The sequence below is a fragment of the Lipophrys pholis genome (assembly GCF_963383615.2).
Source record: "Lipophrys pholis genome assembly, chromosome: 8".
In the NCBI taxonomy this organism is placed as follows: Eukaryota; Metazoa; Chordata; class Actinopteri; order Blenniiformes; family Blenniidae; genus Lipophrys; species Lipophrys pholis.
Window position 1 is genome coordinate 14242044 of NC_137630.1, and position 13486 is coordinate 14255529.

The window sequence follows — 13486 nt, forward strand, 5'->3', positions numbered from 1 at the left end:
GGACAGATTACAAGAGGCGGCGGCTGGCTGGCTGAGACTCAGACATAGAAGAGGCCTCAGAGGAGAGAGGGGGGCTTTTTCCTCCCAGCCTATCAATCAGAGAATTTGAAATGTCAGAATGGCCTCGCGACTTTGCCTCGTCTGGTTCCAGGCGGGTAAACGTCAGTTCTGGTGCTTAAAATGAAATCAGAGTGACCGACATGTTTCTGCCTGTGCTGCTCACCATGGAAAATACTCAAAACGTAACAGTGAACTCTCAGCGACGGGACACAGCGTCTTAGAGCAAAGCAATCGAGGGGCTGAGTGAAAGTTCCATCACAGGGGCACAAGTGGGTGCGAGGGGCAGATACAGGTCACCGGTTTAACAGCCGCCCTCTCCCGCCCCATCCCGACAGCCCCCCCCCCCCCCCCCCCCATCCTCCCGTATCCTCTTTGGGTTGTGAAGAGCCGAGAGGAGCACAGGAGGGAGCAGCTCAGACGAACAGCTGGATGCGCTCCCGGATGGTCTGCCTGCAGATGGGGCAGGTCTTGAGTGCGGCGCTGCAGTCGATGCAGGAGGCGTGTCCGCACTGGAAGACCAGCTTGATGTGGTTGTCGATGCAGATGGGGCAGGTGATCCGCTCCTCCATCTGGCGGTAGCGGGACTGCAGCTGCTCCAGGAGGTTGTGCTGCTCCGAGTTCTCGGTGCCGGGGCTGCAGTCCACCTCCGTTTGGTCTGTGGGGGACAAGTGAGAGTCAGCGGGACAATTTTAGTCAAGTCAAGTCGTTTTTTTATGCAAGCTGAGCAGTCTGGTGTAAGACGAGACTGTCCTGCTGTTTCACTGTGCTACTGACTACAGAATTCTACACTATAGCGGATGAACATGAACACATGAGGACCAACTGAGACACGACGACTCCAATCTCACATTCTGATTAGGATGAACTGATTTGCAAGTATACATGTGAATTGTATTCTTAATGGCACGTCAAAGGAATGTCCAGGTAGTTTATCTTGAATTTGATGGCAACATCACATCTGGGATGACAACTGGTGGAAAAACGTGATGTAATAAAGACAAAGACCCATTTAAGGGAAAGGGAAATTACTGCCTGGGTTGGGTTTTTTTTTAACCGTTTTTGGCCTGGCGTTATAAAATGCCATCATTCTTCTTACCTTGCCTAATTTTCTTGGTGATTGTGACCTGGCATTTGATGCATTTCTTCATCCGATGTGCACATTCTGGTTGGACAAGAAGTAAGAAAAATTACAAAGAACAATTTTGTTAAAAACAAATAAATAAATAACAATAATAATTCAGTTTAACGAACAATGAGAATCTTGTTGTGTCCACCTACCTTCACATGCCACGCTGTGCTGGCAGGGGCAGAAGAGCACCAGCAGAGCCAGTTCGGAGCAGATGAGGCATTCACTGGGCCCAGGCGGCGTGGGAAGAACCAGGTTGGTCATGGTGTTGGGTGTCGTGTGGACCCGCCGCATGCTGGCACTGCTCAGGCCCTGTCCACTGGTGATGGCCTGCAGACGCTGCAACCTGAGGGACAACAAACCGATATAATTGAAATCTGAAAGAAGCCCTTTTTTTTAAAAAACAAAACAAGAGTCCAACACATGAACACTTATTTCCAAACTTATGAACTTTTGGTTGATTGTGCATGAAATATGGATGTTGTATAGAAATAGTCTCCGTAGTAGTGTTAACCTTTTTAGAGATTCAGCTGTGTACCTGTGTTTCTCAGAGAAGCTCTTGATGAGCTGCAGCATGGCGCTGTCTGCCACCAGGTCCAGGGGACTCTTGCCCTTGTGGTTAGCGTAGTTGATGTCGGCTCCTTCCTGCGCGAGAAAACAGGCGATACCTGTGCCGACGCTCAGCTCCGTACTTCCCAGAAGACCCGAAGAGTTCAGCTGTGTGTCCACATGAGGACGATTGGAAGAAAGGAAGCAGAAGGCAGAAGGAAGAAAAAAAAAAAGTCCTGAGTGAAAACACATCGACTTTCAGCTAAACAACATACACACAAACGCATTGATTACAACTTGAACACTTTGAAAAAGTGAAGAGAAAACCAGTGTAATCTCGCTAAGGCCAATTAATAAACCCACATTTAATAGTGAGCACGTAAGTCTCGCCAAATTCATGCTTGTGTGTGTGTGTGTGTGTGTGTGTGTGTGTGTGTGTGTGTGTGTGTGTGTGTGTGTGTGTGTGTGTGTGTGTGTGTGTGTGTGTGTGTGTGTGTGTGTGTGTGTGTGTGTGTGTGTGTGTGTGTGTGTGTGTGTGTGTGTGTGTGTGTGTGCGTGTGTTGGCAGTAGCTCAGGGTGTGAAGCGGAGCTGCAGTGTTTTCGGTCATGTAGACTGAAAAGGACATTCTTCCATGGTGCAGTGGTATTGACTGATCAATAGCAGTTACGGCGCTTGTACAAAAAGTGCAGAGCACAAAAGACTCAAGGTCTCCTGATGGACACAGCTAAACTAGAATTTGTGATATAATCCTACATAGTCTTAAAAAAACAAAAACTAGCAGAAAGATTAAATACATGCCCCGTCATTAGTATTCTGAACCACTCGGTGTGTACGTTAGCAGCTTCATCCTGCAGCGAGCCTTTAAAGGGCCGTTGATCGATCTGGTTTGATTACTATGATGCCAGACGACTACGTAAAGTGTTAAAGTAAACCTCACGGTCTTGATTGTATAGTTTGCAGCCTTAAATGTTTGATTGAGGCCGACCATCCCTCCTCTGCAAGGCAAAAACTCAGCTAAACAACTTTTTTATTTTGAGCGCAGCAGGTTTAAACATTTAAACTTGGATCAAAACATCAGTTTAAAAAAGTTGAATGAGAACTTTTTTTGAAAGAAGCAGATGACCAGAGATCACCTTCTCTGCAAGTTTTTCTTTCTCCTGCTTCTTCATCATTTCAGACACAAGTTTCCTTTGCTGGGCTACAATGGTTGTAAATCCAGTTTCAAAATTAGTTTAATGTTGATTTGTTGCATGTGATGAACGAGTGGGCTGTAGGGGAACAACAGCAATACGACCTTCTACTTCCTGGATACTCATGACTGCCAGTCTATCACATTTCCATACGACATGCTCATTCTAGTTCTACACAAAGAAAACGTGGGATCAGTCTGCAGGCAGCTGGAGGGTGAAGCAGACGCTCCCGTGGAGTGGAAAACAGTCTTGTCCTCAGCGGGGACCAGACCGAGGAGTTTAATCCCGGATTCCAGGAAGAAAGCTCCCCCTCTGCACCCCCGTGGATTAAACAGACTTGAGATGGAGCGCGTTGCTTGCGTGGCGTTTCCGGCGCCGGCACATCACCAACAACGTGAGTTGGACTGAGAACAAGTCAGCCACCTGTCGGGAAGGCACCGGGGGGAGCCTCCGTTTCCCCAGGTCAAAGAGAAAAGCCGGCCTGAGCCGTTTTCCTCGTGTCCACTGAGGCTCGGTGGAGAGCATCCTTACCGAGAGTCTCACTGTGACGGCGCTCCACAGAGCAGTTAGACCCACGGAGGGAAGTGGGAACACAGTTCACCTCCATGGATAATCCGCTCACACATTGTTCTCTCTGCATTTGCAAAAGCTCCAGACACAAACTCACACACTACTGAGCAGAAGCCAACGGAACAAGTGCATAATTAACAGCCCACATCTATTAGACGGCCCAGCCCCTGCCTCTGCCTCTCTGTAGTTTCCCAGTCTCCAAGACCGTCCATCTTTCCTACATGTGCTCAGCTGTGAGCTCGTTGGGGGAGCAGAATCCAGCATTGATTTATTAAGCGAACAAATGCAATGCTTGAAAATTATATCCGAACTGTTTGAACCCTCCACTGAACACACACATAGGAAACTTGTGTTCTAGCTGAAAACCGTAGTAACCATATAGTTGCCACTAACCGATAAAAAGAGGAGCAGGTAAGAGGTAGGACACTAATACAGTGAACAGTAGATTCACTGAAACACATGAAACTCATCTCAAAATAAATGTTGCTTTCATACTGAATGAATCATCTAATGACTTCACAAGGTGAAACCATGTGTCAGTGTTGTGCTGACGGCTCCTTCCAAGTGACAAACGAAATCTGAATAATACAGTTTAACGTGACTAAACAGCAGAGATTTTTCTAAATGAGCTTCTCTGACGACTCTATTTCTGCTGCGGCGATGGTGTTGTCACTCACACCCAGCAAGACTGGTGCGTCTGAAGATGAATAACCTTGCAGGGCTTCTTTTGGATTCTTAGATGAACAGAAGGTGGTCCTGTCCAAGTTTTTGACATCATGATTAAGACGTCCTCTCGGGGTAGAATTGACTTGGTGTGTTTACATCATTCGCCTGAATTTATCACAGACATCTTGACTGGAGCTCCATCTTTGCCAGATCGATGGTGCGATATTAGGTAGACTCTCTTCGACTCCTCTCCACCTCGCCGTCTCACTCTCTGCCTCTGAACAGGTCATTTTTAGACTATAGCATAAAATTAGAAGGCAAGGTAGCCTTCATTTCCGGGAGGATAAATCCTAAATGCTGAAGGTCAGCAGCTCTAATTAATGTAGCTCTTAATCCGTTTAATAGTTACGTCAAATACTTGTTTTTTTGCCCTCTAAAACCTAAACACCTGCTTTAATTTACACTGTTTAAAACCACTTTACGGCTCTGTTACTTAATTACTTTCTCCTCAGTTAACCTCGCTATCCCGCCAGTTTACGCTATAAACTAAAGTCCTTTTCTCCTCAGCTAACACTCGCCCAATAAAGCCGTGTCACCTTCTGCACGTTTCTCCCTCCTCTTACCTTTTATCCTCTTGTTTACCAGGTGAAGCCGACACACTCCTTCACCCTATATTAACCTCCATGACCATTAAGACCCCATGCCTACAGTTTTCTTCACTTTCTGAGAGTAACTCAGAAATGCTTTCATAAAGGCAGAACATCTTATTTAATTAACAATTACTGCACTGTATCAATATACAGTTTAAATATTTCATCTTCTACCATCATTCATGATCCGAAAGACTCAATGTCAGAGTTCACATGAGTGCAGGGTTATTTAAACAGATTTACAGATATTTGTTTTGGTAAAATTGCAGATTGTAGAAGTAGAAGTGTAGTACTATGTTTGTCAGTGTGAATTCACCAGCTTAATCATTCACAATGACACACATCATGATTCAAATTGTATCATAATATTCAGTCAGAAGTTAAACTACAAACTAAATCTAAAAAAAAAAAAAAAAAGTATCTGGACTTCATATAAAAAAAACTACAATTTCTATTTAAAATGTAACGTTTTGGTATTCAATCATTCTAAATAGTATTTTATCTGGTTTCTGAAGCTTCAGTTTGTATAAGTGTTACCATCAGACGCTTTTAATGATGTACATTAACTGATTTGTTTTAACCTCCATGGCGGACAAACCAATCAACGGGTCTCGTACAGGAACATCTGTACGGTGGCGAAACATCCACATGGCCCCTCCCTCTCTGCCCCGCGGTCAGTTCTTACCCTGCAGTAGAGCGATGTGGAAGAGCAGCCCTCGCTGCTCTCCTCCGTGCTGCTGGTTCCCACGGTGGGGCTGAGCACCACGTTGGCCAGCTGCGGACGGAGCAGGGCTACGTGCATGGCCGTGTCGCCGTCCTCGTCCTCCATGTTGACGTCGGCGCCCTCGGCCACCAGCAGCTGCACCAGGTCCGTGTGGCCCTGCGTGACGGCCAGCTGCAGCGGCGTCTGATTGCGGTTGTTGCGGATGTTGATGTCGCAGCGTCCCTGTGGAAGAAGGAGAGCAAAGATGGTTACTTACTAGACGCTCATTTGAATCAGTAGAAGTCGATGGCGTGCAGCCGAGTTTTAAGACCGCTTTGACCCCTGTTCTGCTCTCACCTCCTTGATGAGGATCTCGGCGACGTCCCTGTGGTTGTTGAGAGCAGCCAGATGCAGCGCCGAGAAGCCGTCCTCCTTCTTAACGTCCACCAGCTGCCGCGCCCGGGCCAGGATCTTTTCTGTGGCCCTGCAGCCAAAACAAACAACACAAGTGTCCCTTAGCCACCGAACACCTTATGGCACACGGCTTACAAGAGCAGCAGCTACATATCTTAAGAGTAGTTGGTACAAAGGTTGGTCAAATCCTGCATTTAACAGAAAAAAAGCTTCTCAGACCTTAAGTGTCAGACAAGCCATCATATTACATCGTTTGTGGGCTTCTTTATGCTTCTTTTTGAACCAACATGGTAAACCGAAGGAAATACGAGAATATAGAAATAGAATAGAACTGACATAAGTATTTTTGGTAGCATTTATTCTCGCATAAATTGTTGTGTTTTGCTTTAATCCTATTCTCAGTTAATCCACCTGATTTATGCACTTATTCTAAAAATCATGAAAACACTGAAAAAAAAAAACCCCATCCACATTGTACACAAAAAACCAGAGCAAGTGTCAGTAACTGCTGTAACACTCAAAATGTCTAATCAGTCCTTTCTTGTGAGAAGTCATAATCTATCATTTACAGGCAATCTTTAATGGAATGAAATCTTTTAAAGTGGAAATGCTGAGAGAGGCGTGATTCTGGTCAGCTTTATACCAATTTGCCAGAGATTTAATAAACTGGAATGCAATGGTGCATTAAAATCTTTAAGCATAAAACACCTTAACATTCTTATTTTACACATACTTTAGTTTTGAAATAACAATATCTAGTCATTAAATGTGACAGTTTTAATGCTCACTAATCAGCGAGTAGTAAATATTGTCAAGGCTAATTTCTTAAGCCTATAATTCTATTTACGAACGTGTACAAACAGTGACAGTGCGATGACACAAGCACTGACTACATGACATAAAGACAGCGGGAAGCTCTCAGAATAGGAGGCTAATATTATCCCGTGTCTCAGCGTTTGACTCGAGCTTGGACAGAGACGCAGCTTCCAGAGCGGCTGACAAGCTAATCGGACAAGAACAGCGCCTTCTCATTCGGTCTTCAAACCAGTGTGCAACAATGTATCACAAACACCGCAATCGGCACCTCACCGCTCGGAACTCGACGCGACTCGATTCCTCCAAGGTCACACATCTGAACCGGCCTCGTTTGTCAGTTTACTCTGTGCTGCCGTCAACGCGCAGTGGTGACATTTAGTGAAGAGACATTGTTGGAACTTTTTGTGTTTCCTGCAGCAGGCTGATGCTGCAGTGGAAAGCCGGGCTGCACTGTCGTGTTGTCCTCTGCTCTGTGGCTGAGTCTGCTTTATGACGTGTGAAATTGAAGCCGACAGCCTCGGCGAGCACCCAGGAAGCCGGCATGTCACCGCAGAGGTTTTCAGTGTGACGTGAACCAAACTTTCTCTGGATGTTAGGTCAGTTCTGATGTTAGATCTGATGATGATAATCATGATGATAGATGAAGCTGCCGCCCGTCCTTTCAGAAGCCAATTATCAAAATGAAGGAGACAGAAGGACCACACAGAAACGATTCCAAAATAGATAGAGACCAACGACCCTATTACAAATAGAACAGAATCAGAACGAAAAGGAATAAAAATACAGAAGTGAAAACCCCCTTTTTTTTCTGAATTATTTCTATTTTCTATTTTCTGTAAAAGCCAAGTTTTGGTCCTTATTTGAATAATTATTCCTCGAGCAATATACATTGAGTGAAAATGAATGCCACATATTGTTCTCATTACACCTCTGTACCACAGTTAAAGAAGCGATTGGGTGTCGCCAGATTAAGATTTATCATTTACGTCACAACTCATTACTTCTGAAGCTCATCACATGGAGAGTATGAAAGGACACTTCTAATGACAAATGTTCAAAATGAATCCAGTACAAATCACAAGTGTCACGCAGGAGCAATGTCTTCCTTGGCACTTTATTGATTAACCGCACAGCATTCAGTCAAGCACCGATGCCCTTCAGTCAACACGGTCCCATATTGGCAGATGTACCTACGTAGACTGCAAGAAAAATGACAGTGGCGTTCCACACCAGAAGTGGCGCTCCAAGTCCTTTTTTTCAACAATGTAAAGGAACCATTTTAATGCAGCTCTGATTATATCAACTACCACCATTGACCGGCTCATTAGCAGCAGACTGCTGATCCATTTTAATGACATTACTGAAGCCTGAACTGCTGAGAGCACAAGCTTCTGTGTTACATGTGCGGCCACACATTACCGGGAATCACCTCTGTCTTTTAACGGATGTCAGCTGTTGCGAGGAGACAATACATTAGAGGTCATCGGCACCCGCAATGCAGCTCTACGTGTGTGCGTGTCCGCATGCGTGTGACTGTCGGCTATACCTTGCCTCTGATTCGACTCCTGACCACTTTCATTTGCTTACAGAGCTCATTCTCACAGTTTTGAGGAAGCCTTTCAGGTTGCCGTGTCAGCGGTCTCACCTTTGTGCCCACTGTGCCTTCGATGCGCTGCATTATTTTTTCCATAATCGTTACTCCTGTGTGTTCATGAATATTCAGACATGAGCTGGCATTTTGAGGCAGTTTTTCACAAGCCTGCCCCCGTGCACAACAGCCACAGGGCATCTCAGACTCACTCGTAATGACTCTCCCGGGGAGTGAAGTCATCGTTTGGTTATTTTTGGGGACTTTGCATCAAGCTCGTTTCTAACATGCTTCTTAATCAAGCCCGATAAAAGAATGAAAATACCTAATAAGAGTACTATTCCCCAACTTAAGAGCACAGCTGAGAGTGAGAATGCCAAGAATTGGTCTTGTGTCAGACAGTTGACAATGTCCCATCAAAAGGGAAGAAAAGAAAATACAGGAGTCAATAAGGAATGCAAGGCATCTGAATGATGTGTGGAGGAAACGTTGAAGATGTGAACTTACAGAAAATAAAAGACAAAAATCCTCCTAACTGCTCTTTCTTTTAAAGAAAATCCAGTAAACACATTAACCCTCCTGTGCGTCCATCGCTCTCCTCTGTCAGACTGATGAAATCTGGCCCTGTGCCCTGTTCCTTCTCTTTCCCAGGACTGTTTGTGAACATGGCCTCCAGCCCTCTTTTTCCATTTCCTCACAATAAATAAATACTCTAAAAAAAAAAACATTCTTGTGTTTCTGTCACACAAACAAAGTCACAGCTGCTCTCAGGGGCTGCTTAAAGATTTTTTTCTCTTCAAGATGTGAACAGCAAAATAACAATCAAATAATCAAGTAAAGGAGGAATCTCGGTCAGAAATACTGAAGGTTGTGGTGAAAGGCCGAAACCCAAATAAAGCTAAATAAATACAAAGTTAAACCTCTCTGTTTGGTAAATCCACACAGCTATTCAATACATATTTAATGTCAACACCTTCAAACTGCATGTTAAAATCTGCAGAAACATAGAGAAATACCGTCTGGACTGCACAACGGTATCAGTGTGCCGTAGACCAGCGGATGATATACGAATGAAGAGGTGAACTGAGCTCATCCTGAGCACTGTAAATCCTGTGTTTCTGCTTCTGGTGCAGCGGCTGATGTCAGGTTAAATGAATACCATTGACTGCAGCCTAAACTCCCAGAACAGCACATATGACACTTGCCAGAACAGATTGGACATTTATTAAACGGGCGTCTAATGCGGCCTTCGCTCTTGTTCCATTTCCACGTTCACTCACAGCCCGCCAGTTGTCTCCTTTTTCTCCTGCCCAGTCCACATTTGTCCACATATTGCAGTCACGTACAGGGTTGGCCAGAGTTTACATTTTAAACCTTATTTCAAGGTCCATACAACATGCCCCAGGTGGTTGCTGCAGTGATAAGAAAATGTGGGTCACTGGTAAGTGATGTTTGGCAGTCACTCAAAAGCCTTTATGAGGAACAAATATATGATTGTTTTTGACTTGTTATATATCAAACAGACGAGCATAAACAGATGGTTCTTACATTCTGTGCAGGAATAAGCAGAAGGTCACTAATGACCAGACCAGAGACTTTTAAATTTCACATTTCCAGAATATTATCCATCAGAATGCATAAGACAAACCTTAAAATGAAGAATGGAACAGACAGAGACAACTTTCCATTGCACAGTTGTGTTATAATTTGGGAAGGAGAGGTCATATGGGTTCGTAAAAGCCCCAAAGCAAAAAAGCAGAACCGAACCAAAGTCAGGCAAACGTAGTACACAGAGGAAAACATCTACTTCTAAAGATGCAACACTGATACTTCAGGGAAATAACTTACTATTCTATCCACTCACATATTCTTGTAGCACAGTAAGAGGACGAGTTATGGCTGGCTGAAACCTTATCATTGTGGGAGCGCTCATTTATCTCTTTTGTGTCTGTGTGCTCTGTGATTACGAACATTCAGTGTCATGCAGCCATAAACAAAAACAGACGGAACACATAGAATTTTTGGTGAGAGATGTCGGTGGGCCAGCTTTGATATTTGTCACTAAAGAGGTTGGAGTTGAGTAAAATTACCGAGTGGTGATCTTTCACCTTTTTTCCTATTGGTGAATGGATTTGTCCAAGTAAAGATACAATATTTTGACCTGTCATAACAAGAATAATTCTTTTTTTTTTAACTCACAGTAGATAAACTATTACTGTTACATAACAGTGAGATAAGTCATGAAAGCTTTAACAGTTCAGCACTCAAGTTCAGCTGTGTTCAGCAAGTTTTTTTCCTGGGAAGAAAATATCTGGCAGTGTTCAGTGTTTGTTTGGATGTTTTGGGATTTTTGTCCACTCATGAATCTGAAACCTGCATTGCTGAACCCCCCCCCCCAAAAAAAACATTGGATGTGGTCTGGGAAAAATGTGGCGAAGACATGTACGGAAACAAAATACAAAATTAGACGTTGCATTTCTGCCCTGATATTGACTGCCTGCCGGCAGCAGCAGAAGCTGTGTGGGAGATGAGCTCTGATTCTGTAACGGTTGGTGTTGAGAGTCGACCTTTGAATCCTTATTTGAACCCACATGAGAGATTCACACTCTCACACAAACATCACTTCCAATGCTCACATCAGACACAAGCATTCAAACTACCAGGATGCTGTGAACAACTGAGCAGGCTGAGAGGAATGGAAGTGACACTCGTGACAGAGACCGAATTTGTTCCGTTTCCTTTTTTAACCTACATTTCTCAATATCATCACTTTAACCACAGCTAATTGTGTTCAGGCACACGCACAGTGTTTCATATTCTGCAGACTGAATGTGCCGAACTTTGCAACAAATAACCCAAATGTTTTATGTGCTAATAATCTCTCCCCAATAAATACACAGTCAGTACATTTTAAGCACTGGTCAGAGGTCACTTCCTACTTTCACTTCACTGTGACTAATTTCTCCATGACTCATATCTACTCACAGCTTGTTTCCTTTGAGAGCGGCATGGTGCAGCAGGTTGAAGCCTCTGTGGTTTTGCTGGGTGAAGTCGATGTTGGGCACCACAACCAGAATCTCGATAATATTGCGAAAATCTTTAGCAATGGCATCATGGAGTGGCGTGTCCCCGTATGAATCCTGAAAGAGAAAACAACTTCACTGACCCCTGAATGTGTATATATGATTATGTTCAATGGAAGTGACTGGGAGTTGAGTTCTGAGTTTTTTTGACTTTGAACTTGGTCATTTGTTAAAAAAAGAATGTTTCAAAAAACAAACTAACTGGCCACATTGATAACACGCAAACAGAGTCATGGCATGTTTTTAGTTCAGCCGCCACACTATTCAAGCAGAAGAAACGGGTTAGTGAATGTGTTCTGGGCCTGGTTGCAGGCATGTTAGGCCATCTGAAAAATCCCCTAAGAGAGATACTAAACTGCCTCAATGAGGCTGAAAGGACACAGAATCACAGTCAAAGAGCACACATATGTGGATTTGTGTGTGCATCATCAGAACTGCTTGAAAAGGCAAAGTGTACACTGTTACTAATGTGTGTGTGTAAGACCAACACCCACATAGTGGCAACATCCCCATTGTCCAGAGGAGTAGTCATAAACGAGGTATAGGCACTTGATTATATTTGAACACAACATATATTTAGGGATATATTTATGCAGTTATACAAGCACATTTTAGAACCAATTATTAAACTAGTATAATGATTTTTTTTTTTTAAATAACTAGGTTTAAAACTGGGATTTTTACAGGGGCACATGGTGCAGGATTAAGCATACTGCAGCCTCTCACCTGGAGATTGACGTCAGCCGAATGTTCGGTCAGCACCCGCACGACGTCAGTGAAGCCCTTGTTGACCGCGATGTGGAGCGCCGTGCACATGGAGTTGTTCAGAAGGTTGACATTTGCCCCCTTGCTCAACAGCAGCCGTGCGATCTCTGCCTGGTTACTAAGAAACAGGCAGGCAAACAAAAATGAACAATCACTGTGGTTCCATCATTGAAAATCAGAGACTGAAATCCTATGAGAAGCTACACTAAGCCTAAGATATAACTGATAATGTACTCAAATATATTGAAGTATATAGCACCCGAATAAACAAGTTCACAATTTTATTTGATTACATAAAATAAGCAACCAAAACCAGACCAGCAACATGCTATAGTAAATTGAATAAAATAAAATAAAATAAAATAAAATAAAATAAAATAAAATAAAATAAAATAAAATAAAATTAAATTAAATTAAATTAAATTAAATTAAATTAAAATAAAATAAAATTTAATTTAATTTAATTTAATTTAATTAATAAATGGACATCTTAACAAAGCCGGGTATGTTAAAAACAAACTATTAGAAATTACATTAAATAAAATAGCGACATCAACTGAGTTATATAAAAGCGAGACTAAAGAAGTTAGTTGGAAGAAGCCGTATTCCTATTTTTAAATCTTAGCTTAAAAACAGCAACAAGCAGCATCAGTGAAAGTTATGTCATAAGCTTTATCAAATCCTGAGCACCAGTTTATGTGGTGAGGGAACAAGACCTGGCTTGTTAAGCATTGCGCCAACGAAGCCACATGTGTGAACAGATCATGTACTGATATGAGAAACAGACCAGCTCTTCAGGGTATTTGTCAGTCACAAGGTGCATCAAAAGCTGCTCTTACTCTGGACCTGAGCTTCAACTGTGTTACTTTTTTCTATTACTTTATATGTGATCACGTGAGAAATGCATGCATCCTTACCCAAAGGCGGTGTAGTGCAACGCTGTATCTCCGTCTTCATCTTTGACCTCGATGGAGCCGTTGGCCTGAAGCAGAGCCTTAACCACCTCCATGTGGCCCTGGTGAGCAGCGACCTGCAGCGCAGTCTTTCCCTGGTTCTTGATATCCACCTGCCAGGACGAGAGACATCGGTGGAAATTCATGAAGGCTTGATGAGGGTGTGGGCGCTAACAGTCCTGAGAACAAACTGGCTGGAAATAATCTGTTCATTAACGGCAGCCAGGATCGTCATTTCACATAATCCCAGTGAGCAGTGTCATAATCCCAGAGTACACCTGTAGTCGTGTAAACAACAGACCGATATAGTTTAGAGTACACCACTGCACATGCACCACAACATGTCTATGGC

The 13486-nt window shown here is 43.4% G+C and overlaps 1 protein-coding gene across 1 annotated transcript in view; it reads right to left on the minus strand.

The window, feature by feature from the left end:
* Positions 1-300: 300 nt before the first annotated feature.
* Positions 301-13486, minus strand: part of mib2 (MIB E3 ubiquitin protein ligase 2) — a 30427-nt gene continuing 17241 nt past the window's right edge. The window contains exons 10-18 of the mRNA XM_080469516.1: positions 13099-13247; positions 12143-12299; positions 11319-11473; positions 5873-5999; positions 5498-5758; positions 1725-1903; positions 1339-1532; positions 1157-1222; positions 301-715 (exon numbers count right to left, since the gene is read on the minus strand). Of these exons, the coding sequence (XP_080325642.1) occupies positions 474-715; positions 1157-1222; positions 1339-1532; positions 1725-1903; positions 5498-5758; positions 5873-5999; positions 11319-11473; positions 12143-12299; positions 13099-13247 (1530 nt within the window). The 3' untranslated portion in view covers positions 301-473. The remainder of the gene's footprint in view (positions 716-1156; positions 1223-1338; positions 1533-1724; positions 1904-5497; positions 5759-5872; positions 6000-11318; positions 11474-12142; positions 12300-13098; positions 13248-13486) is intronic.